Consider the following 25,032-nt stretch of genomic DNA (forward strand, 5'->3'; position numbering starts at 1 on the left):
GCGAAATGAGTCGAGCGGTGAAATGGTTTGAAATAGTTACTTGCCTGAGGACTTTGTGGATTTTTTTCAATTTTTTTTTAATACTGCATAAAGTTTCCCTGTTAGAGCAGCTGTGGATTGGGGGTTACAGCTCTTTGGAGGGGGAAGTGGCTGAATTTGGACAAACATCTGGGTTTGAGGAGTTATGATCCTCATTCTTTGGCCAAACAGGACCAGGGGCTGACTCTGTGCACTCACATCTCTCCTTGTTTCCTTCTGTGATCAGAAATTATCTGTTTTGCCCGTAGCAACATGAACCGTGAAGACCGGAATGTGCTGCGTATGAAAGAAAGGGAAAGGCGAAATCAAGAAATTCAGCAGGGTGACGAAGCCTTTCCACCCAACTCCCCTCTCTTTGCTGAACCTTACAAAGTGGTGAGTTTCTGCAGCGCTTGGAAATGCAGGTTTCATAACAGAAATCGTGTTTTAAATGTATTTTTGTCTGCGTTCTTTTTAGATCCAAAGCTCTTACGGCAACCGAGTATTTAAGCAGGGCTTGAAAATAAGGCTGGGCAGTCACTAACCAGCTCCACTGGCAGATTTACAGTGCTTAGGAAGGAGGAGAAGCTTTGAAGGGAATGAGAAAGAGGAAAAACAAAATCATAAAATTTTTTTCCTTCCTTCACTTTCTGTACGGTGACTCAAAACACTTAAACTGTCCATTGTGTGATGCCAAGTTGCCATTTTTGGGGTGAATGAATGCTGGTTGCTAAACTTTCTAACCTTTAATCAGTGTAATCCAGATCTGGACAAGTTCAGAAAGAGAATGTTTAAATAGGAAGTTAATTTTAAATGCTGAAATCCCTGATAGGATGGAATTATAAGCTCTAACTAGTACTCCAGTAGTTTGTATCTGATTTTTTTAGTTTGTTTTGAAGGACTTGATTTTGTTTGTGATCTTGCACAGCTTTAAGCCTGTGCTGGGTTTCCTGCCAGGTTTGCTTTACTGAGCAGAATTGGAAAAAATAACCTAATTCTGGGATAACTAATAAAACACCATTTAAGATTTTAATTATGTAGCTCAGAACTCACTTTGAAAGCAAACCTCTTCCCTTCTTACAATTTCAACTGGTTTGTAAGAAGTAAAACATTGTTACTAAAAACTGACTTCCTGCAGGAGGAAAGTTGAGGAATATTTGGTGATTTTTTTTTTTTTATTCATGTCCTCCCATTACTTTCCTGTGCTTGATAACCAAATCCCACCTTTATGAAGTTAACTGGAGCTGATTGGGATGCATAGGGAATGATCCAATAGACCTAATTTGGAAAACGAAATGGTTATAGAAGAAAGAACCCTTTTAACTCTGGGCAACAAACACTGTGCCAATATAAATACCAATTAAAAATTACATACAGGGGTGAGGTTAAGCTGATTTTATTTTACTGCTAATTAAAACTTTTTAGGACTCGTGCATTCTGTGTTAGAGAAATAATGTTTAAGGTGACAGTAGGCACCTACTGCTTTTAAACCTGCATCCAGCTCACCATTGCATTATTTGAAGCACTGATTAATGCTCTTTCAGCTGTTCCTGCTGCTGAAGTACATCTTTTTCTTATGTTTTAGGTTGTTAAATTACTGCTTTAAGAACTAAAATTGGGAATTGGAAACAATGGCAAAAGAGACATGAATTCTAGCCATGAACTTAGACCTGAAATTTAGATTAAGTGCAGTACTTATCAAATCAATTAAGTGAAAGTGAAATTGTGATTGGTTTCAAATCATTATTTTTTAAAAATTGTTTTCTTAGACCAGCAAAGAAGACAAGTTGTCCAGTCGTATCCAGAGCATGCTTGGTAACTATGATGAAATGACGGATCTCATAGGAGACAGACCGCTCCAAAAGCTTGTTGCAATTCCCAAACCGACCGTTCCATCAGCACCCGACGAGAAATCAAACCAAAGCTTCTTTGGTGATCAGAGGCACAGCACAGGCTCCCACCAGAGCAGCAAATGGACTCCAGTGGGGCCGGCTCCCAGCACCTCCTCCCAGTCCCAGAAGCGCTCCTCGGGCCTGGCGGGGCACGGGCAGCGCTCCGGCGGCACCGGCACGGGCAGCGCCGGCCAGAGGCACGACCGCGATTCCTACGGCAGCAGCAGCAGGAAAAAAAGCCAGCATGGGTCTGAGCACTCCAAACCCCGTTCTTCCAGCCCTGGAAAACCACCTGCTGTCTCCTCATTGAGCTCCAGCCATTCGAGATCTCATGGGAATGATCACCACAGCAAAGAACATCAACGGTCAAAGTCGCCCCGGGATCCTGATCCCAGCTGGGACTCTCCCTCCCGTGTACCCTCATTTTCAAGTGGACAACACTCTAATCAGTCTTTTCCACCTTCACTAATGTCCAAGTCCAGTTCAATGTTACAGAAACCCACTGCATACGTCAGGCCGATGGATGGGCAGGAATCCATGGAACCAAAGTTATCCTCGGAACACTACAGCAGTCAGACCCACAGCAGCGCCGTGAACGAGCTGAAGCCCAGCAGCAAAGCACACCTAACCAAGCTGAAAATTCCCTCTCAGCCACTGGATGTAAGTTGCTGGCTGTTTCCTGGCTTCTGAAATGTAAATCCGTTTGGGCTGGGATTTTCCAGCTTCTTTAAAATCCCAATCTGCCTAACCAAAAGTGAGTTTTCAGTAAACACCGTGTTTTTTGTTACACAAAGCACCTTAACCATAAGCAGTGAAGGCTGTATTTTCAATGGGGAACATGCAAAAGTAATAGTTTTTTTTTCTTCTGCTTCTTCCATGTGGGTACTGAGATTTTTATTAAGTAAAGGCTGAGACATTCAGGCAGGATGAGATAACCCAGAGAGGCTAATTTTCATGGAGTATTTCTGTAGTTAGAAGTTAATGAAATAGTAGGACACACAAATATTTTGACAACCTGGATACTGACATTGTTACTGGGAGCCCAGTTGACTTAGCCTTGATCATATCTGCTTATATCAGATTTTCTTTTGAAGTGTGTAGCAATTACTAAATGTGATTATTATATATACCTAGGGAAAAGAAGCTCACCCTAACTCACCAAATTGAACAGGGTTAAGGACTTCTGTAAGTCATGCTGGATATGAAATACTATTGGGTTAACAACTTTTAGGAGTTTGGTAATTCTTGACTAGTTAAGGCACAGACTCTGACTCCAGCTCACTGACAAGAAGAGAGCCTTTCCTAGTAATAAGATCTCATTGCATCTCCTCTCTAACTCCTTGAATCATGGTAGCCAGAGAAAAACCTTTGTTCCCGGGATTTCAGCAAATAGCAAAATAAGATTCAGGACACAGGTAAGGAAATTAGGAATGATTTTATTTGTCAAGACTTGCCATGTCAGTGCTGAGGCAGTGAATCCTGTAGTAGCTTTGCTTCTTTCTGCTTGTGGCAGTCAGGGATGCAGAAGATTCATAGTTTGGTAGTTATTGCTGTTTCTGGAATCACTCTATAACGTGTGTTTTACTTGGGAATGCAGTTTGTCATTTCTGTGAATTCACGGTCCTGCACTTGAATTCAAGATATTATCCTGTGGCTTCTTCCAGGAAATGATTGAAAGCTGCAATTCTCATTCCCCTCTCCCAAAGTTTTTAATGTCACTGAGTGCCTGTGATCATTTTAACTGTCGAGTGAGAAGTAAGAGATCATTGTCACAGTTTTATAGATCTCATGTATTTGCTTTTCATAACTGGATGTGACTCATGCCATAAAAACGTGGATCTATCTGATATTAAAACTGATGAAAGGAATTAGCAAGGGCTGTTTGTATCTATGTAGAGTCCATATGAGTCATGATAAGGATTGAAGTTTGTTTTTAAGTGTTTCTAGTCCCTGGAAAATTTGCTTTGGGAGATGTTAACCTTAAGTTTTGATTTGTAGGCATCAGCATCTGGCGAGGTGAGCTGTGTGGATGAAATCCTCAAAGTAAGTTCCCTGTGCACTTCTTCATCATTTATTTGTTGAAAATTCAAACATTCCTAAGGAGGTGGAAGGACTCTGCAGTTATTAGTGCCTTTCAAACTGCCTTGACTGCAAGTCATTTACAGGAGGGCTCTTCAGGTGCTCCTCTAGCACAAGGAGACTTGGGAAAACTGGGAACAGAGTGGGCACTGGGTGTTCTGGGTGTGCACACAGTCTCCTGAATATCCTCACAAAATATTCTTGCTCTTTTATGCCTCCTCTCTGGTAATCAAAACTACCCATTTCTTCCACCAGAATACAGTCCTTCATTCTGATACCTTTCTAGAGTATAGTAGGTGTTTTGCTACCCCGTGGCAGAATTTTCCCAGTCTCCTACCTGGATTATTTTCCCCAATTTTCCTGCGATTCCCTGTCCTATGTCTGCTCCCAGAAAAGGATCATCAGGCCCCCCTTGAGCATTTCCATGGCTTGCCATCTCCTCTGACCTTCAGTACTGCATGGTCCTGAGAGATGCTCTGAAAGAATACAAGGCACTTTGAAGCTTCAGGCATTTGATTTTCCCCTTTTTCCTTAAACTCTATAGGTTTCCCTTTCCTAGGATTCTTCCTTCTGCCCCCGTGTCCCACACGTGTTCTTCATGGTCTGAAATGATCAGACTCTGACCTGTACTGCAGTTTAAGTTCAGGCCAACCAAGTTTATTGATTTATGCCTTTCTGCTTGTTATTATGTCTTAACTATCTGTTCTCAGGGATAAAAATTTAAAATTCAGGTTTACATGCAATATCTGTTCTCATGGATAACCTGAATTTTAAACTGTTTATATGCAAAATCTTTGCACATTGGGGAAATTAAGGTTTTGAATATAAATCTTAGTGAAGGGTGAACAGTGAGCTGAAAATTGAGAGACAGTCACCATTCAAATTCAGATTGTAATGAAATCTTTGCTTTAATTTTGTTAATTTTTCTTGTTATTGTTGTTGTAGGAGATGACCCACTCCTGGCCCCCTCCACTGACTGCAATCCATACACCATGCAAAACTGAACCCTCCAAATTCCCCTTTCCAACAAAGGTCAGTGCTGTATTCAAATACTGAATGTTGTAAAAGTAACTCCTGTTAAAGATCAGGATTTTGGAACTCTTACATTCAATTCTGTATAATCTGGGTTTATTTCAGTGCTTTGTGTCTCTTTATTTTGCTTCAAAACCACTTGTCAGCAGTGGCCTTATGAGGAATGTCCAAAGTTTTCCTCTGTTTTGCACAGACAGAAGTCTGCAAGGTTGTCTATAGTCAAACTTTCTTTTTTAACTTTTGTTTCATAAATTCAAACCTTCAGGATACTTTTGAAGCTTGAAAATGCCTTTGAGCCTTTTCCCTATTAGGAAAATGGTTTGCACCACTTATGTAGAACCAAGTGAGTTTCCCTCCATGTAGCAAAGGATCAGAGTCTGGCTGGTAAATGCTGAGAAATTTAAATGTATTTCTCTGCTTAAACTGAAATTTCCTCCTTATTTTGAAGTGTCTTTCTAAGAGATTTTTACATTTACAAAAAATTAAAACCTTTTAAAAATCGAAAATGTTCAGATCACTTGTTTCAAAAGGTCCTTTTCCCAACCTCTTGTGTGCTTAATAACTATGAAGGGTTTAAGCTGTTAATTCTAAAGAGAAAACCACCTCTTTGCTGCTGTTGACAGCTCTGGGCACATTTCCAGAGACCTGCTGGAGCTGACACCTCTGAGGAAGGGGATCTCTCTCTCTCCTTTCCTGGGGCTGGGTCTGGCAGCCCCAGCTGCAGGGTTTTGGGGCACACTGGCACTGGGAATTGTTTGCCTTGAAGAGCAGCTCTGCAGTCTGCAGGATCCTGGGAGCCCATGGGTAGGCAGGGGAGGTAGCTGTGGATAAAACCCAGCTTGGAGATTCCTGGCTCATCCAGGAATTCATGGTTTGTTTCCTGTATCTGCTGATTACCAGTAAAAGATTCAACTCAACAATAGGATTTTTCTCCAGACTCAACATATGTCTGGGAGGAATTGGGGTGCCCCACCCCTAACTTGGCATAGCTTCAGACTACAGAAATCAGACTATCTTTTAAAAGTTACCTTTGTAATGATTAAGACTATGTTTTATTTGACCTACTGCTGTTTTAGAGCATCATTTGCTGCTCTTAATTTCCTGTTTGATCCAAATTGCTCCCCGAACCAGAACAGTTGAGAGAATAATTTTAAGAAAACTTTCTCACTGAGGTCTCTGTGATATGTCTAAACATAATCGTCTTATGTGAATGATTTGACATCGCCTTCCTTCAGCCAAAGGTTCCAGGTCCATGTTGGAAGTGCATATCCACAAAACTACCCCAGACTGGTATGAGTTGAGCTTCTCATCCTGGCTGGATATCTCAGAGCCACGGGCAGTCCTGCTGTCTCCACCCTCTGTGTGGCATGTTCCTGTTTCACTGCATTTTGTTTCTCTCCAGTGATCAGAAAATTCAGAACATGCCATTCAGTTCTCAGCTTTACTTTGGAAGGCATATCTAGAAAGTAAATCCTGTCGTCTATTTTCTTAGCATTAGATCAATATTAATCTTGCATATACTACTCTTAGGGTTTATTTGCTGTGTTATATAAAACTGTCAGCCTGGAAATAATTTGTACCTTTTATTATAGAGAAAGAAATCCCACACCTTTTCTCATCAACAAAGGTCCTTATTTCACTTATTCCTTATTCCAATTTGAATACTTGAATACTTTGAATGCTGCTTGTTTCTGTGTATCCCTGGCATTTGACTCAATCTGGGGAGAAGTGTGCAGAAATCCACGTCTGTGACACAGAGAGAAACTACCTAGGACTGCACAGATGTGTTAATGTTTGAACAAAAAAGGTGGCTTGTGGGGCTTTCTGAACCTCTCAGCCAGGATTGTGTTTCTTCACCCAGTTTGCAAAAAATTCCATTTATGGCTGCTCTGACTCTCTTGACTTTTTGCCAGCTTTTTTATTTTGTGGCTGCACATCTTAGCCGTGGAACTCTGTCAAATTCTCTCTCTGCATCCAAAGCCTATAATTTCCTCTGCCTTCTCCCCTCTGTCATTCTTGGCAGCAGCAGCTATGCAGAATTCCAGTGAGTTAGTGAGCCATAGGCTTGTGCAGTCTGGGCCCAGAGCAGAATTCACCAAACAAAACAAAACAGTGGTTTACTTTAATCAAGCAGTTCTGTTGCAGGAAAGCTCCTCCTCTTTAATACTGTGCTCCATTTATTACAAGTCATATGCTGAAATGTTTCACAGCATTTCTCCTGTGTGCAAAAGTTGGTATGTTTTTCCTGTTCACACAGAATTAAGCTCCCTTTGGTGGACCACTTGATTTTATTTGTCAAACTGTTGGGATGGGATTGCTTTCCTCGTGTGTAGAGAGTGAGTAGCTTGAAGGAACCCAAACTCCTGACTGGGGCCTCTCTGATTACTATAAATATATCTAACAGTTACCAGGAAGTCTTTGAATCAGAAGATAAAACTCCATGAAAATAGGTCAGGGAAAGTTTTATGGATGCTATGAAAAATATGTAGATTCCTGAGACTTGATAAAAAATGTTATCCCGTGACCTAACACTCTGTAATTTTATCCATGGGCTCACAGTCAAAAACGCCAAAAATACTGGCATGTTTATAAAATATATTAAAAAACTCCAGCTGTTTGTTGGGGAGGGGAAGGTTTTTGTTTCCCAGCACCATGGGAGGCTTGGCACTGTTTGTACCTGCGCCGGGGTCTGAAGGCCATGGAGAGGTGGATTCTGCCTCCAAGTTCCTCCATTCCTGCCCTGTGCCAGAGTGACCGAGGCCAGCAGTTGGATCCCTTGATCTGCAGCAATATGGAAACTTCCTTTTGAGAAATGAAAATGGGATCTGACCTGAGATTTCAGCTATTAAATGGAAATGGGTCCCGTTCACCGCAGCCAGGTCTGTGAGGGGGGAATCCGGCCCCCATGCCGTCCCATCCAGCTGGAGAGTTCCTCTCTCCTTGTTTTTTTGTCATACTTTTTGTTTCCTGCTTAAGTGTCTTCCCTGTGTAACTGTAGCGGTCTATTATATTTTGGTTAAAAGGGTTTCCTTCCTTTCAGTTGTTTTGAATTTCTTTCTGAAGCAGACCTTTAGAAGCTGCTGCTGTAAATATCTTTGGAGTTGAAAGTAGAGCTGCTTTTTTTTTTTTTTTTTGATCTCTGAGTTTCTTAAAGAAATATGTATTCAATAGATGGCAAGAGAGTTGGAAAAAGTTGCGCATTTAACCATAACACCTCATTAAAGTGCACTTAGCTGAGAGCCTGTGCTTTGCCTTCCAAGTAGGAAGCTGACTAAAGCGAGGAATTAGGCAGGTGTGTTCTGCAAATTCCTCATCCATGTGCTGGTAAAGGGGTGCCAGTTCCCCATCCCATGCTCCCTTCAGTGCAGTGCCTCTGGAGGTGTGGTGTTTGATTACTGTGTGGTCGTTACTTCTTTTTTGACTTAGTCTGTTGGCGTCTGAGCTGCCAGTGGCAAAAGAGATTCAGGGAATCACACCTGCCCTCCTCCTACCTGTGTAAAAGATAAAAAACCAGGTTTTATTTTGAAGGAGGTGTGACTGTTGCTTTCTGTTGAAGTCACAAGACTTCTCTCCATCTTTACTTGGCACTTTAAACAGAGGTTAATTTTATTTTATTGTCCTTTCCTTTCTTTCAGTTAGTAAAGATCAGAAACACCTTCCAAGGAGAGTTCCTTATCAGGTTCCCCATCAAGTTCCCCATGCACAAAATACTTGTTCAGTGCATTATTGCAACTGCTCCACTTGAGAAATACAAAGTTAAGGGAAATTGAAACATTTTAAGTCTGCTTTGCTGTGTAAAGCTTTTGTGTGTTTAAAAACCTCCATTTTATAAATTGCTTAGCACCGTCTTGGCTGTGTGGCAAAACTGGTTCACAGGTGTACCAGAAAAAGTGGAATTCATTTTATTGTAATTTTGGTAGGATACTGCCAGACCATTTAGGTAAAACGTATGTATGTAGCTAAAAAATTGGAAATATTTGACTCAATTTGTATTTCTGGGACTGGCAGTTGTCCTCATTTTAAAATGAGGTCAGGAAGGTCCTATTTTGAAAAGATACTCCAGCCCGGAAGTGGGTTTTCAGTAGCTCAGTAGCCTCTGTGTATTTGTTTGTTAAAGCAGTATTTTAGGGTTTCAAAAAAGTTTATAATCTGCTGTGTCTTGGGAGTCAGAACTGAGGTTTCTGTGGAATGGGAATACTGGAGATGATAAAAGTGCTAAAATTTGCAAGGCTTCATCTCTCACAGCTAGTTTTATATGATATTAGGAAGAAATTCTTGGCTGTGAGGGTGGTGAGGCCTTGGCACAGGTTGCCCAGAGAAGCTGTGGCTGCCCCTGGATCCCTGGAAGTGTCCAAGGCCAAGTTGGATGGGTCTTGGAGCAACCTGGGATAGTGGAAGGTGTCCCTGCCCATGGCAGAGGGGCAGAACAAGATGAGCTTTAAGGTCCCTTCCAACCTAAACCTTTCTGTAAATCTATGGTATCATTGTGTATTGGCTTTTGCACAAGGGAATTGTGTGATTTCATGGAGATTTGGCTATTCTGGGAACGCTGTGTTGGCTACCCAGACCTGGCTGGATTTACCACATGGAGTATTCTGGGCAGAGTGTGCAGAGCTGATCACGATTTAAATCTCAGATTGTCCCTTAGGGTCCTTTGTGGCTGAGATAAATTTTTTTGTTGAGAGGTTTTTCGTGTCCTCATTGCTTGTCCCTCAGGGTGCTGTGTGTGCCTGGAAAAGGAAAATGAGGAGAAAAGGGTTTGAAGGAAAATACTTCAAACAAGCAGCAAAGTTTGTGTATAAGGAGGATAAACAAACATTCTGAATGGTTCCTCTCCATGCTAAACATACAGGGAGCTGGGATTTATGGAAGTTACAGAGGGATTCTGGAGTTCCAGCTATGATGCAGTGCAACTGCCCAGCAAGGACGTGGGTGAGCTGGGCTGAGGAAGAGGAGTGAGAAGCTCTTCACCTGGGCTGTTCTGGGGCCTGGATAATGAATCCCTCTTTCTGGTTGTTGATAGTTTTTTCCCATTTTTCAGAGGTTAGACGCCATCCTTGAAGTAGAAAGAATATCCTCCTTACAGCCTGTTTTTTAGTATGTTAAAATTCCCAGTGGAAAAAACCCAACATTTGTGATCTTTTCTTCCCTCAGGAATCTCAGCAGTCCAGTTTTGGCACTGGAGAACAGAGTGAGTATATTAAACTTCTTGGTATATGTTTAATGCTTTTGTTGACATCCCTGATTCTCAGCATCTCCTAAGATGTCATGGTTTTTAGGGAATGAGATTTTCCAGACTGGTCATAAGATGGAGTCTACTTTCTCAAGTTTTAACCTATAAAACAATTGCTTGATTTCCTTTTGTGTTTCTTTGTTCAGATATAGAAAGTTATCACTGAGTTGCAAGGGTGTTGTGTTCTAGGAAAAAATAACTATTTTTAATTGATCACATTTTCTAATTCTTGAAAAAATGCTTCCATGGTTGATTGAATTGAAAATAGCTGAGTACTAAACCAAAACACTTTTACAAAACCCAACTCCCTGCTTGGGGACATATTGGAAACTGAAATAGTGCTTTTGCTTATATTCAGTAGAAAAAGGATGTTACAGTTTCACTCTTGGTTTTCACTTCGACATTTTAAAATCAGGAGAGAGAACTGGTCAAGAACTCATATAATATGCTTAGTAATATCCTTGAACTTCTTGTCCCAGAATGCATTTTTGGATTTTAGACAAAAGCAGTTTTATTTCTTTTAACTGTGTAATTATTTTGAATATTGCTGAAAGTAACACTTAACACAGGTAACATACCAGCTAAAATTGAAATCCATTTGTACTGTTACCTTCCAAAAGTCTTTCCACTCCTTCTTGATGTGATTAAACAGCTTAAATAGTAAAAGAAGAATGGTTTATTCTTAGATATTCACAAGCAGCTTAATGTGAACACCTGATACAGTGGGGATTTAAGGAAACAAATTAAAGCTTAATTCCATAATGCTAAACCATAGGCTCACGTTATAGGAGCAGCTGATCTTTAGGTGTGTAAGGGAAGAGGAAGGTTAATTAAAACACAGAGCCAGTTTTCAACTCCAGTTTGGATTTTCTGGAAAGCTTTAACAGTCTCAGTTCTTGTTTCTGTTGAGCTACATTCAGTTATTTGCCAGGATTAAAGAAAAGGGAAGGGGGGAAAAACCAAACTGAAAAGCAGATGATATCAGTGTGTATTCCTGTTGTCAGAATTGGTGTTTCAGAAAGATTTTGGGATGTGGAGGTTGCTCATCCACTCAAGAGCTGTGTGGGGATGCTGAAACAGTCAGAGCTCAACAGACAGATTATATCCCATATCCTCCATGTAGAAAGCAATAGTTTAATCTTAGTAGAAGCAAAACAGATTTCACAACATTAGTAACAAACTGTGTGTATTCATTTAGACAACAATGATTTAAATGATTTTCTAGTTTTTCTTGATTAATTTATTGGCTGTATGTAGTACTTTGCCTTGGCGTTCCCTCCCTCCTTCAGTCTGTGGGAGGTTGTACCTCATGTCACCTGGTTACTGCTCCTTCCTGTCCCCTCTGCTGTTCATGGTTTATCCATGACTGTATCCTTGTGACAGCTTTGGAGTGGCTTCTTTTGCTGCCAGAGTTTTCAACTGTGCATTTCTTTTTCTTTTCCTCTAGAACGATACAATCCTTCGTCCAAAACATCCAATGGTCATCAATCCAAATCGTAAGTAGCTGTTGAGAAAACATTTCACAAACAACAGTCATAATTTAAGAGATTTGGAAAATAGCTGTTTGTAGAATGTGTCAGTTCTTGCACAGACACTTCAGCATCCTCTCCTTGGCTGGCAGGAGAAGGGGATCAGCATGTGAGAGTGGGCAGGACAGGACTTACCAAACATGTGCCTTGCAGAGCTGTCAGCTGGAAGCAGCTTGTAGGTGTCACAAATACAGGATAAGGAAAGGTTTTGGATTGGAGGAGACAGAAAACTGTGTCTGGGATCTTGTGAGGTTTGTTCTGCTCAGTCTATTAATTCACTGGTGAATGTTTCCATTAGTTATGGACACAGACACAGCAACACAGAAAAATTTAAAAGCAACTGGAATATTTTAGATGGCTGTGGTCCACCTTTCTCATACCTAAAAATCAATTATATGCAGTTAAAAGATTGTTTCCAAACACATATGCCCATAAAAATAAATATTTACTGGCTGATTGTATGTTAATGAAAGTAGAATCTGAAAACTTACTCTCAGTTGCCATTTGTTGGGATGCAGTCACAGAATTAAGTCTGGTTCTTCTGCCACTGAATTGGCAAGATTAAAAAGCACGTGACCTATGGAAAAGAAATAGAACAAAAAGAACCCCCCCTCAATTGATGTAGATTTACAGTAAGTTTCCCCAAAACATGCAGTTTAAGAAGATGCTGAGAGGAACTTTGCTGTTTCCAAATATGGGAAACATGAGGACATCTGAGAACAAGAGGCAAGATTGGGCACATGCTGAGCTGGGATGCATGGGAAGAAAGTTTAGATGATGTTTACTGTGACAATTCAACTTTAAATGATTTTTTTTTTAAAAAAAGTGATTATGATCTGGTAAAAAAAGCCTCTAAAAAGGAGATAACTGCATCTTTTGGAAAAGGATAGCAGTGACAAATATTTCAGGAACATGATCCTAGAGGCGGGTGTTCCTTTCCAGATCACCAGTAGGAACAGCTCTACTGTGAAACTCAGAAGTGTCAGACTTTTTAATCTTTTCTCATTTTCTTTCTGCAGATGCGAATCAAACCAGACAGAGTAAGATGTTTTATTTTTATAATCAAATATATTTCTCCCTAATCATAAAAACCCTGTTAATATGTTTTCAGTGTGCTCATGTATTTTCAGTCTTGTGAAATAGTGTATGTATGACTACCATAAGTAATTATTGCTTTGAATAATAGTAATTAATTATGGCTTAGGACAGTTGCACTGTTGCTACAAGACAGGAAGCAGCCACTGGTGTTGGCTTTCTTTATTCCATTTAAAACACTGTTCTTGGCCATTGTGTGTAAGAAGTTGAACATATACAAGTTACCTCCTCCCACATCAGTAAATTGTGTCAAATTTCCTTTCTAAATTTAGCAGAATGGACTAAGGAGTCAAAGTACCTGAATCCTTATTCTTCTCTAAAGAATGACTCAGCTCACCATTCTTAAACATGAAATGTTTGAATAGTATCTGGTGGCTTTCACCCACACAGCCTCTCTGTAGGATAAACAGTGGCATGTTGAAATCTAGAAGAATGCTTTGAAAGCAATTAAAGTACCTGGAAAAACTTGTCTCACTTTCTCCCTTTTACTTAGTATGTTGAAAGATGACTTAAAACTCAGCAGTAGCGAAGACAGCGATGGAGAGCAGGTATGTTCCTTAAATCAGAGTTCCAGAAAAACACTGAATTCATTCATGGTTCAGTCCTGCAGCAGGATCAGTGTCCCAGCAGCAAACTGGGCAGCTTAACAGGAGATTTGGGATTAAGAAACTAAAATCTAGTGGAATGTTTTTAGGCAAACCTCAGGTATTCCTAATGGTAATCTTGGGGGAAAATTGTTTTGTGAAAACATTACGCTTTTATCTAGAAATTCTTGTTTACTGATTTCACGTGGCTTTCTCTGAACACCAAATGGCAATAGTGTACTTTAAAACATAAATAATGGCTCATTATTTAAGATGGAACCCTCATGTTCTGCCATTCCAGCTAAAGAGTTCATGGTGTGAACATCTCTGTGCACTGGTACCTTGGGACTGTGTTTGGGATGATAAGAGGTGCTCTATATGTCACTGGGAGTACAGCAGCACCTTTATTTTTATAAAAAAAAAAATCTCTTTTTTACTCTTTTTGGTATTAACTTTATACAGCTTCTGCCAGAAATGGCCCTTAGCATGTGAAATAAAAATACCTGTATGTCTGTGCTGCCCAGCAGTAACTTCACTCCTCTGGTGTTTCTTTTCTTCATGTTCCCAGTTCTAGTACTTGATTTTCTTCATGTGGAAAACTTGGAGATAATGCATTTAGTCAGTGAACTCCAAGTACCCTGGGCATTTTGGGATTTCAGCATTGTGAAATGCTGAATCATCTGATTCAAAAAGATGGAAACGTGTTAGTAATTAGTGGTAGAAATGGGAATTCTCACAACTGTAGTCAGAATATAGAGATTTGTGGTGAAAACCTGGAGAAAATAACTCTTGCTTTTCTTTCTGTGTAAGGAAAATGCAGATAAATTTAAGCTGCTGCAAATACTGAAATGAAGATGCTATAATAAAAAAATGAAAGGCTCTAAATTGATGTCTTGCAACTTAATTGTATATACAAACCTAAAATAACTTCTAGAAGCTTCATGCTGTTTTTCTTAATTGCAGGACTGCGATAAGACAGTGCCAAGGAGCACACCTGGAAGGTAGGAATTCCTGGGGGATTGCAGCATAGGAAAGAGAGGAAAGATATTCAGCCTAGTCAGCAGTCCTGGCTTGAGCTCATTTCCAAAATTCATATTTGTCCTTTGTCTTGTATTAAAGCAAAAGGTGATTAGAATTTAACCAGTGATTAAATAGTGTCTATCCTGCAAATTACACTGACCACTTTGGGAAGCAGGGAAAACCCAAAGTTTGGTTGTTTCCACAATGAACTGTGTTCAGTTATGTTGCATTTTCTAGTAAATGTTAATTAAAATTTTATATTTTGTAATTTCTAATGAAAGGAGTTCTAGGATGTATCTGGGGCTTGGGTAATGTTTGTTTTTCACCATTTTTCTTTCAGTAATTCTGAACCTTCCCAGCATAACAGTGAAGGAGCAGATAACTCCAGGGATGACTCGAGCAGCCACAGTGGCTCTGAAAGCAGCTCAGGATCTGACTCGGAGAGTGAAAGCAGTTCCAGTGACAGTGAAGCCAATGAACCATCCCAGAGTGCATCCCCCGAGGTAGGGTTTGACCCATGCTTGGCATTAATGCTCAGCTTTAACACAGGAAAGATTAATAAATTCTCAAACTGTTGGAAAAAATAAATAGACCAACGTGGGTTCTTTTTCAAGCTGGACTGTTCTTCTGCCGAAGGACCTGTAGTTGGGTATGACAATTCTCTATATAAAGAGGCACCTGGTGTTTAAATTTGAGGTGGTCTGTACCACCAGTTGTCTGTTGGAAAGCAGAAGTTAAATAACAGTACCTTAAAAAACTATGACATCAAATACTGCCTGTTGATAGCAGCTGCTCCAGATGAAGGGAAAGTTGAGCTGTTATTTATACTGGTATTTCATTTGTTATTTATCTCAGGTGTTTGGGTGCACCTCTTGCTTTGGTGTGCAGCATCATACAGCTATCCCATGGAAAAGGTGGAAGAAATGCAATGAAAAATGAAATATCTTCTCTAACTCTGTTTTTTAATTTGTTTTTAGCCAGAGCCACCACCGACAAACAAGTGGCAACTGGATAACTGGTTGAACAAAGTCAATTCCCATAAAGTGTCACCAGCTTCTTCCGTGGACAGCAATATTCCATCCTCCCAAGGCTACAAAAAAGAGGGACGGGATCAGGGCACAGGGAGTGGGTACACTGATCAAGGTGGATCCAAGGATTCCATTTCTTCTACACCAGGGCGAGATTCCAAACCCACCCAGAAGGGCTCGGAGAGCAGTCGGGGCAGGCAGAAATCACCTGCCCAGAGTGACAGCTCAGCACAGAGGAGGACTGTGGGGAAAAAACAACCCAAGAAAGCAGAAAAGACATCTGTGGAAGAGCCTAGAGGAGGTCTTAAAATAGAAAGTGAAACCCCAGTAGATATGGCAACAAATATCCCTTCAAACAGGCATAAGGCAGCCACAAAAGGCTCCAGGAAACCCAATATAAAGAAAGAGCCCAAGTCTTCCCCTCGGCCTACAACAGAGAAAAAGAAATACAAGGCTTCAAGCAAATCTGCCCAGAAATCCAGGGAATTCATCGAAACAGATACCTCATCCTCTGATTCAGATGAAAATGAGAGTCTGCCTCCTTCATCACAAACACCCAAATACTCTGAGAGCAATAGGACTCCTGTTAAATCTTCCATGGAGGAGGATGACAGCTTTTTTCGGCAAAGAATGTTCTCTCCTATGGAAGAGAAAGAGCTTCTTTCACCACTCAGTGATCCTGATGAAAGGTACCCACTCATTGTGAAGATTGACCTGAGCCTCTTATCCCGAATACCAGGGAAGCCTTACAAGGATGATGCACCCAAAGTGGAGAAGAAAAGCGCCCCGGAGAAGCACCCCAGGGAATCCCAGAAACAGCCGTCGGACAAAAGTTCTACAAAAGGCAAAAGGAAACACAAACAGGTGATAATTTTGTAGAGAGATTTGCCTGTTACCTCAGCCCACAGTGGATTGTGTGTATCCCAGAACCCAGATCACACCTCAGTGTAGCAACTGAGCGATTTAGGAATGGCTTTGCTACCTGTTTGTGTAGAACACATGGATCATCCCTGTGCTCTTATGGAAGAGACTGTTGGGATTTTCTTTTGGAGGAAGGACACCCCTGTAGCAGTGTTTGTTAGCCCTGTACCCAGAGCTCACGGAGGTGACACACATTCTGTGCCTCTGAGCTCTGCATCCAGCCCTCTCCTGCTTCCCCTTGACCTGGCACCAGCTCCTCGTGCCCTGCAGGCCAGCATAGGCAGCTGATCCAGTGGAAAATCCACCTGGGGAAAAAAAACCCCAAAAAGTCAGTTTTCATCTCGATCAGCTCCCTGAACTATGGAGTTGGCTACTGCCAGGATAAGGGATGAGGCAGGACTGCGCCTTGGGCGTGGCAGCAGCAGAAAACATGATCTTGGGGTGCTGCTTCACTGGGAGCAGGGGATCTCTCCATAATAATATTCAATCTTTTTCAGAAAAAGCATTTAATGTCTTCAATTATAAGTAAAAAGCAAGGGTGGCTGGAGGCAGTAAAATGGAGAGGAATCAGTGGAGGAATAGTACTCTTGGGAGGAATATGTCAGAAGCAGTTGATGGTGTAATTTTAAACTGCTTTTAGAAACCTCAACACACGGACAGAGCAAACGTGGGACTGTCAGATGGACTGAGTGATCCACTTTCAGTTTTTATAAACATCTGGTGTCTGTGAATTTAGGGCCGTGAAACCCTGGATCGGGGATTCAGAAATCCCTGTGCTACTCTGGATTTTGCTCTGATTTTGACAGGGATTTGGCAGTGGTTGTGAGACTTTGTTGACATCTGCAATCCAAGGATTCTGTGAAATCATTCAGAGAGTCATTTGAGGGGATAGATAATTTCAGTTAAACCAGTTTTCCCACTAAGCAACCAAAGTAAACTTGATCACTTGTTGAAATTAATGTCATCTGGGAGACTTGACACGTAACCGCAAACAGAGGTTTGTCCTCTATTATTCCTAACTAAGTTTCCTATTTTCTCTAGTTGAAGAAATGAAGTCAGAAAAAGAGGTTTTTTTGTAAAAAGGGGATCACACTGACCAGCACAGTGAATAATTACTTTTTGCAAGTGTTGCTGTACAATTCCTGATGTTCCTGAGAATGCACTTGCATGTTCCAATGGGTCTGAATTCACTGACTTTTCTTTCTTTGCTCAGTTACACCTTTCAGTACACATTTGGAGTTAGAGCATTAAAGATCTGTGCTCTCACATCTAAACCAGAAAGCTTTGGTAAGACCAATTAATTTAGGTTTTATCCCAGAAAACAGTCTGGTGTTTCATTTTTGGGAAGCCTCTGATTACTGTGAGGCTTCCTGGTGCCACCAGAGAGGATGGAATCCTGTGTGAGGCAAATAAAGAACTCCCCTTTTCCCCGTCCCTCCAGTTTTAGGTTTGAGTGGTCCAAACACAACTGGCACCACAGGTGTACTCATTGTTTGCTCTTGTGTTTCCTTGATCACAAGGCTCAGGGTTGCAGCATCAGTGTCACAAAACAGAAACCTTTTGGGTCTGAATGTGGGATGTGTTACCAGGGGATTTCCTCTGTGGTCTCATTTTCCATTTATTCACTGTATTGATCCCTCAAGTGCTCCATGAAGACACTTGAGAAATTCATCTTCAAGATCCTTTGACTTCAGGATTAAAATTTATATAAATAATATAGTCTTCAACATCTCTGAGCTTAATTTAATAGACTGATTAGATTTTTACCCTTTCCTGGCATTCATAAGACACTCTTTAAACCCTACAACATAAAATCTGTCTCCTGATCTTTGCCAAAGCCTTTGGCAGATTTTTCTTGTATTTCATGATGATAATATATTTGTGCTAAAATGAACAACTTGGCTGCTACTGCTTTTATGCAGGTTGTAGTTTAGTAGCCAGACTTGGTTTTTCATTTTGTTCCAATATCAGGGTCTGGTCAAATATTTGATAAGGATTAGATGCTGTAGGTCATGTTTTGTGGTCTGTGTGTATTTTACTTTGTACACTGTGAAACACCTGCTAAATAAGGTCTCTTAATGTGAAATATTGCCACTGTCAGTGAAGCTGTAAAAGTGGATATTTCCTGGATGTATTTCTTGTTTGCTTTACTCAGAATGAGGATGAAAACAGAGCCAGTGAAAGCAAGAAAACGAAACTGGAAGAAAAAGCTCCATCAGGACACAAGACTTCCAGCAGTAGGGAGTGAGTATCTTGGCTGTTCCCAACACTGAAGTCTCAGGGTTGTCATGGAGAGGATGGTGCCAGCCTGCACCCTCTTCTCCACTCCCCTACCACAAGTGTTTCCTTAATCATTTAGTAAAATTTCATTATTTCTTACCTTCAAAAAAATTTATTTCAGAGTTTCTAATATTAGTTGGTGGAAATCATTTTCATACCCAAAAACATTGGCCAAAGACAATTGTGTTACTTAACAGAAGTCAGGTGATTGCTTCCTGGTTTTCTCTAATACACAGTGGAGTTGGTTTTGGTTTAGAAAGCAGCTCTGCAGCTGGCTTTTTGATCTTGCAAAATCTGTGCTTTTAAATTAACCCAATCTGGTAATTCTTCATATAGTAAGTTTGTAAACTGGGAGTAAATTGCACAACTGACTTTGTCTTGGAAGCTGATGGCACTGAGCTTTGGATCCATGGATTTAGCCTCTATCAATTTAGCTTGGAACTTTAGCTAAAGAAAAGAGAGAGTGACCCAAAAGCAAAGTAATACGGAAATAGCAAATCAGCAACACTGTTAAATATGTTATTTCTGAATTTCCCGTGCTTTTTGCAATTGATTTATTTGATTTATTTCTTGATCAGTGTTAATTCACAGAAAAGAGTAAATTTTTTCCACTGCCTTTTGAAAACTGCTGTTTCAGTTCAGGCAATTGAAAACTGGTGTAATTGTGCCATGGATAATATTTCTAGTGAGTAATTGCCAAATTACAAATATGTGAGAAGCTGCAGCACATCAAATGTTACAACTCTTCTTTGCCCCTCCTGAATTAAACAGTGTCTTAGTGTTTGTTAGGAAGCAGATGTGGAATGAAGGCATACATTTCTAGCTTGATTTTGCTTTTTCACCTACTATTTCTGATATTTCCTTGATTGCCAGTGCAGTTCTCTGAAGGACACTTAATTAAATGAAACTCTATGATTTTATAGGAATAATGTGTAGAAATAATAATTATGGGAAGCCAGGAATAGCCAACAGCATCCCTCAGCAGCCAAAGTAAGACTGTCCTGAAAGGCTGCACTGAGGAAGTTTTCCCATTCCCTGGGTTCCAGTGATTTATCTGGAGCATCTTTCCCTGGAGCTGTTGGCTGGCTGGTCTGCACAGACAGCCTGGCGCTGACATTGGCTTGCAGTGCTGAAATTGTGAGTGTTTAGGGTGTTTTTTTTAAGAACTGGTGTAGGGGTGTGGTTTTATGGTTAGAACTTGTCTAGTTTTGCCTGTGTTTTCAGGTCAGAACAAATAAAATGGTGAAAACGAGTTCAATCTGGCTTTGAAGAAACTTATTCTCCAAAATTATTCTCCTTTTCTCCATAGCTGGTTTGCCAAGTCTTGTTTAAAAAACAAGGGTTTTTCAGTTTAAAAGTTAAAAATCGAAGTTTTGTGTGTTGGGTTTTCTTGGGTTGTTTTTATTGGGTTGGTTTTGGGTTTGGTTTTTTAAGGAAAGAAACCCTAACCCTGAATTTGTTCCTTTTGTGCAGGTCTTCAAAGCCAAGTGCTGTTAAAGAGAAGGATTTACTGCCATCTCCTGCTGCCCCAGTCCTACAGAAAGATTCCAAGCAGGAACACGGGTCCCGGAAGAGGACGGTCAGTCAGTCATCATCCTTAAAATCCAGCAGCAACCCAGGCAAGGAAAGCAGCAGTGGCAGCAAAAGCAGCTCCTCTTCCAAGCAGAAGAAGACAGAGGGGAAGGGTTCCAGTAGTGCCAAGGAAGCCAAGGTAAAGGGCTGACTCTGTACATGCCTTAAACCTCCTCCTTTGCTCTGCAGTTTGATCTAAACAGTTTTTAGTTCAAGTTGAAATATAATTAATATTAGGTATGCATTGTTTTGTGTCATAGTGCTTAGGTGCCTTGGAAATCCATAAGTTAGAAAACACTTTGGGGGAGAGGTGGAATACTGATTATCCTGCCAATTCTTCTGTTAATTGATGAAATTAGTTTAGTCTTAGTCATCTCCTGGTGACTGATGCTGCCTGTGTATTAATTGGTTAATGAGAAATATCTCTAGAAAGCTGTCTACACACTGGTAAATGGAACAATGAAGTTGCTCTTGTCTCCTCAGAGCAGATATAGAACTTGTCCTGGTTTTGCAGGAGAGCAGGAGCTTGTCCATGCTCAGTGCTGGGGTGGGAAGCTGTAGCTCTCATTTTATGACATTGTAAGAGCTCAGAAAGATAATTTTACCTCCAGCTCAGGAATTTACAGTGCTCTCTGTGGTTGGGGGGAAAAAACATGGTTATGAAGATGGTGCAGAAAATGGTTTTGAAGAGATTTAGGTTGAGAAGATGTTTAGATGTGATGGAATTTAAAAATATAAATGTCCCAAAGCCAGTTGTACATTTGTGATATGTTTGTAATTTTATACTTCAGCTGTGCTTACTCATACCTTTCTCAGAGTAGTACCTACTCCTGTGGGTTTTTTTTTCAAGGCAAATGCATTCAGCAGAGTGTGTTGTTTATAGAAATGAGAAATTAAAATCCTCATCATCTCTTTGTTAGAGTGGAAGAACAAAATTTAGAAACAGTGACATGGGAGATTGAGGGAGGAATTTCCTGGATCTAAGCGTGTTTAGAAAGCCTTGGCTGCGTCCTTCCCTCTGATGGAGAGGGTTGGAGTGAGGAGCTCCATCCCAGCCTGGTGTCTGCTCTGTGCCAGCATTAGGTGGGAGCCTCCTGGAAGTTGATTATTTATTCCCTGTGCTCAGTGGCAGCTCAGGCAGCTGCAGACTGTCCTTGTTGCATAGAATGTGTGAAGTCAGGGCAGAAATTTACACAACAAATGCTTCTCTTGAAGGCAGAGGAAATTTAACTGTTCTTTAAATGTATTATTTGGCATTGATTTCCCTTTCAGGAAAAGATTGTGAACAATTCCTCCAGCTGCCCTCCTGCCTCTGCTCAGGCTACGGAAAGTGCAAAGTCAAGGAGAGCAAAGCTCGTTTTTGATGATAGGTAAGAAAGAACAGAAAATTGCCTTTCCCTCTCTGTGGCTGCAGATCTCAAGCACAGCCAGCTCCTCATGGAGAAGAGTTGTCATTTTGCTTCACAAAAGATCTGACATGAAAGCTCTTTGTCAAAGAAAATACCTTGAAAGGAAAATAAAACAAATACTTGTTCATCTTGTGCAGACTTTAGGTTTCATTTGTGCCAACTCAGATCTCAGCACAAGGTTTACTCTGAAAGCACTTCTTTAAATTCATTCTACAGATGGAATTATGTTTGGACCAAATATAATAGTAGCTTTCTGGTTAAAAGCTCTTTAGAAATAGAAAAAAAGTTGAGCACATATGATGGTTAGGATACACAATCATTTAGGACAAAACAGTTTATGGGGATTTTGTGATTATCCCAAGATAAAACAGAGCCAAGAAATTGAGATAAGATCAAACTTATTAAAAAATTAAAACCTGAAATTGTATGGAAGTATAGGAAGCCATAAGGAGAGCCTACTGGAAGGAACAGTAGTTGTGACATGTTCTAACCTTGTGGTTTTAACGGAGCCATTTTAGGATTTCATCAGATTAGAACTGATTGAAACAATTTTACAGTTATAGAATCTTGTTAATATTAACTGTTGCTTTGTAATGACATCAATTTCCTGTAAGGGGTCTGGTAAAAATGTTCATTTCAAAAATCTTTAATTCTTTGACAAGTAAGATCCGATGGATGGGATAATTTATTGCAAACTTTAATCAACTTGTACGGAATATGTTAATGCGTTGAAATGAATCATTACACTTTTATGACTCCTTGTGCTCATCTAGTTGAGGAAATCGTTTAGCATTGATTGTCCCAGGTGGCAAAGCAAAGGCAATTAACACCTGAATGCATCTTGATTTATTCTGTCATAATTTTAATATATTTCACACCCTTAGCAATGTAAGTCCTGACGGTGCTGGTTTAATTTGCCCTCAAATTTTGTGGGTTTTTTCCTTCCCATGCCCTTGTTGTTGGTCAAGTGTTTGGTTTGCTTGGCTATCAAATGCGGTAAATTGAACTAATTCATGTGTGGTAATCAACTTGCTTGAAATACTTTTTGAATTACCTGAAACTAGAGAACTAATTTGAAACTATGTAAACAGTTTTATCATAGTGTTGCTTGAGTTAGGAACAGAAAAAAATCTGAAATTTGGCAACACCAAGAAGCTTCAGTAATAAAAGGCCATGAAATATGGGTGGGGCTGAGTCCCTAAATCCATGTCCTCTCTTACAGGACTTACTCAGCTGATCATTATTTGCAAGAAGCAAAGAAGCTGAAACACAATGCAGATGCTTTGGTAAGTTAATCTCCAACATTACCCAGTGTTTGCACGTTATCCTGGGGTTGGTTTGCTGCCATTTTGCTGCCCTTCTGTACTGGAACTTTCCTGTACTTCTCTCTGCTTTTTGTCCCTAAAAGTGTCTCTCCCCTCTCCGCAGTCGGACAGGTTTGAGAAGGCCGTGTACTACCTGGATGCTGTCGTGTCCTTCATTGAGTGTGGGAATGCATTGGAGAAAAATGCTCAGGAATCCAAGTCCCCGTTCCCTATGTATTCAGAAACTGTGGAATTAATCAAGTAAGCATTGCAAAGCACATGTGGGTGGGGAAGGGGCCTGGGAATCAGAGCTGTCAGATGGACTGAGGTTTGGCCACCAGCTTTTGAGATCTGTTGTCATTCCACGCTAAAACTGGATCACTGACCAGTTTGTTCCAGTTGCTGAGGTTTGAAGTGTTTCCATGAAGGTTGAGATGGTTTCTGCTAAGGCTCTTGAAGTCTCTCTACAAACGAGTAACCCATGAGAAGCAAAATAATTCCAGTTACTGCCCAGTTAGTGTTTTGTTTAGAGTCTGAGAGAGGTTCCTAAAATGGTGAAGACAATTGAAATCAGAAATTCATAAGCGTGTCAGTGTTTTGTGATTGATAAATGAAACTGTAATTTTTACTTTGTGGTTCACTTGATGCCTTTGTTTGCAGATACACTATGAAACTGAAGAATTACTTGGCACCGGATGCGACGGCTGCGGACAAAAGGCTGGCAGTGCTTTGGTACGTGTGTTCTGCACTTCATACAGTGCCCTGATGGATTTCACATGTTTTATCTGCATGAAGTGCTGTGTTCCACTGAGCTCTGGGGTTTCTGAACCAAATACATGAGGTTTTCACTTGGCTGTACATAAAGATTTATGTTGTATATTTGATTGCTGTAAATGGGGGCAGAGGGGATGTTCATGAAGATTAAGTCTTTGAAACACTAAGGAGTAACAGCAGAGAGGATGGGGGTCCATCCTGTGCAATTCCAGGGATAAGTCACTATTTGGACTGGCTGTAAGAACTGTCAGTAGCCCTGTAGGTTTTAATGGAATGTCTGCAACAGGTATGGAGGACAGGAACCCCTTGGTTCAGGGAGAAGGGAAAGGGGAGGCCGTGGCAGAGTGCTCAGAATGTCCTGACACTTGATGAAAGTGAAAAATAGAGGAAACCCTTGTCTAGGAAATCACTGTATTGTCTCCCAAGCTCATTATATCAGCAAAATCACTGAAAGGTAAAGTTTCAGCTTGAGGCTTATGAAGCTGTTTCAGTTTCCTTGAGAATTTAAAGGTGGTTGTGGATTTTCTTGGTTGAGTTGGTAGAGAAAACTTTAAGAGCACAGCTGTTAGATTTTTGAAACTCGCTGAGTTATGCTAAACCTGACCTTGACTGTTTTTTGTCCTGTCTGTGGTCAGCCTTCGGTGCCAAGCTCTGCTGTACCTGAGGCTTTTCAAACTGAAAAAGGAAAGTGCATTGAAATACTCAAAAACTCTGACTGAACATCTGAAGGTAATTGCAGGTGTATTTTCTTAGAATATTAAAACCTAATGATATTAAAGCTCTACATCATTTAAAATTCCCAGATCCAATTTTCAGACCTCTGCATGTGAACTTGGAATATACCCATTTAGAACTGAACCTTGAAAGTATATTAAAAGTTGAGTAGTTTAAAGCTGGGCAGAGACAGCTTGGATGTCATAACCCTGCTGGTCTGGGCATGTCAACTCTCTGTTAATTTTGTCTTCTTTAATAAATTTGGGAGATCTTTTAATTGTTCAATGCCAGTAGTAACAGATTTCATTCTATTAAAAGGCTGAAAAAACCAAAATGTTCCTGTAAGAGACAGTGGTATCTAATGGTTAGAGCAGAGGACCACTCCAGTCCTTGTGTTGCTAAAATAACCCCTTAATTCATGTCTTAAGTCATTAGGAAAAAAGGATCTTTTCCCAAATTTCAGTTGATAAATACTGTGATATTATTGAGAATGTTGCTTAAAAGAAAAACTACAAAAATCAATTTGGTCAAAAATAACCAAGTAAATA

General features: G+C 40.4%; 1 protein-coding gene across 10 annotated transcripts in view; it reads left to right on the forward strand.

The window, feature by feature from the left end:
* The window catches only part of AFF4 (ALF transcription elongation factor 4), a 57,568-nt gene that overhangs the window by 18,364 nt on the left and 14,172 nt on the right, over nucleotides 1-25,032 (forward strand). For all 10 annotated transcript variants that reach the window (XR_010434503.1, XR_010434504.1, XM_064671677.1 and 7 more), the window contains exons 2-19: nucleotides 288-414; nucleotides 1,788-2,570; nucleotides 3,909-3,953; nucleotides 4,935-5,021; nucleotides 10,176-10,212; nucleotides 11,702-11,750; nucleotides 12,803-12,823; nucleotides 13,372-13,426; nucleotides 14,426-14,463; nucleotides 14,823-14,985; nucleotides 15,460-16,374; nucleotides 18,587-18,675; nucleotides 20,185-20,422; nucleotides 21,556-21,653; nucleotides 22,915-22,978; nucleotides 23,121-23,257; nucleotides 23,657-23,728; nucleotides 24,406-24,499. Coding sequence is in view for 8 of the 10 variants with exons in the window: in XM_064671677.1 (XP_064527747.1) it covers nucleotides 292-414; nucleotides 1,788-2,570; nucleotides 3,909-3,953; nucleotides 4,935-5,021; nucleotides 10,176-10,212; nucleotides 11,702-11,750; nucleotides 12,803-12,823; nucleotides 13,372-13,426; nucleotides 14,426-14,463; nucleotides 14,823-14,985; nucleotides 15,460-16,374; nucleotides 18,587-18,675; nucleotides 20,185-20,422; nucleotides 21,556-21,653; nucleotides 22,915-22,978; nucleotides 23,121-23,257; nucleotides 23,657-23,728; nucleotides 24,406-24,499 (3,108 nt within the window). In the remaining 2 variants the exon portion in view is untranslated. The remainder of the gene's footprint in view (nucleotides 1-287; nucleotides 415-1,787; nucleotides 2,571-3,908; nucleotides 3,954-4,934; nucleotides 5,022-10,175; nucleotides 10,213-11,701; nucleotides 11,751-12,802; nucleotides 12,824-13,371; nucleotides 13,427-14,425; nucleotides 14,464-14,822; nucleotides 14,986-15,459; nucleotides 16,375-18,586; nucleotides 18,676-20,184; nucleotides 20,423-21,555; nucleotides 21,654-22,914; nucleotides 22,979-23,120; nucleotides 23,258-23,656; nucleotides 23,729-24,405; nucleotides 24,500-25,032) is intronic.

Source organism: Pseudopipra pipra, chromosome 15, assembly GCF_036250125.1.
Source record: "Pseudopipra pipra isolate bDixPip1 chromosome 15, bDixPip1.hap1, whole genome shotgun sequence".
NCBI classification, from domain to species: Eukaryota; Metazoa; Chordata; class Aves; order Passeriformes; family Pipridae; genus Pseudopipra; species Pseudopipra pipra.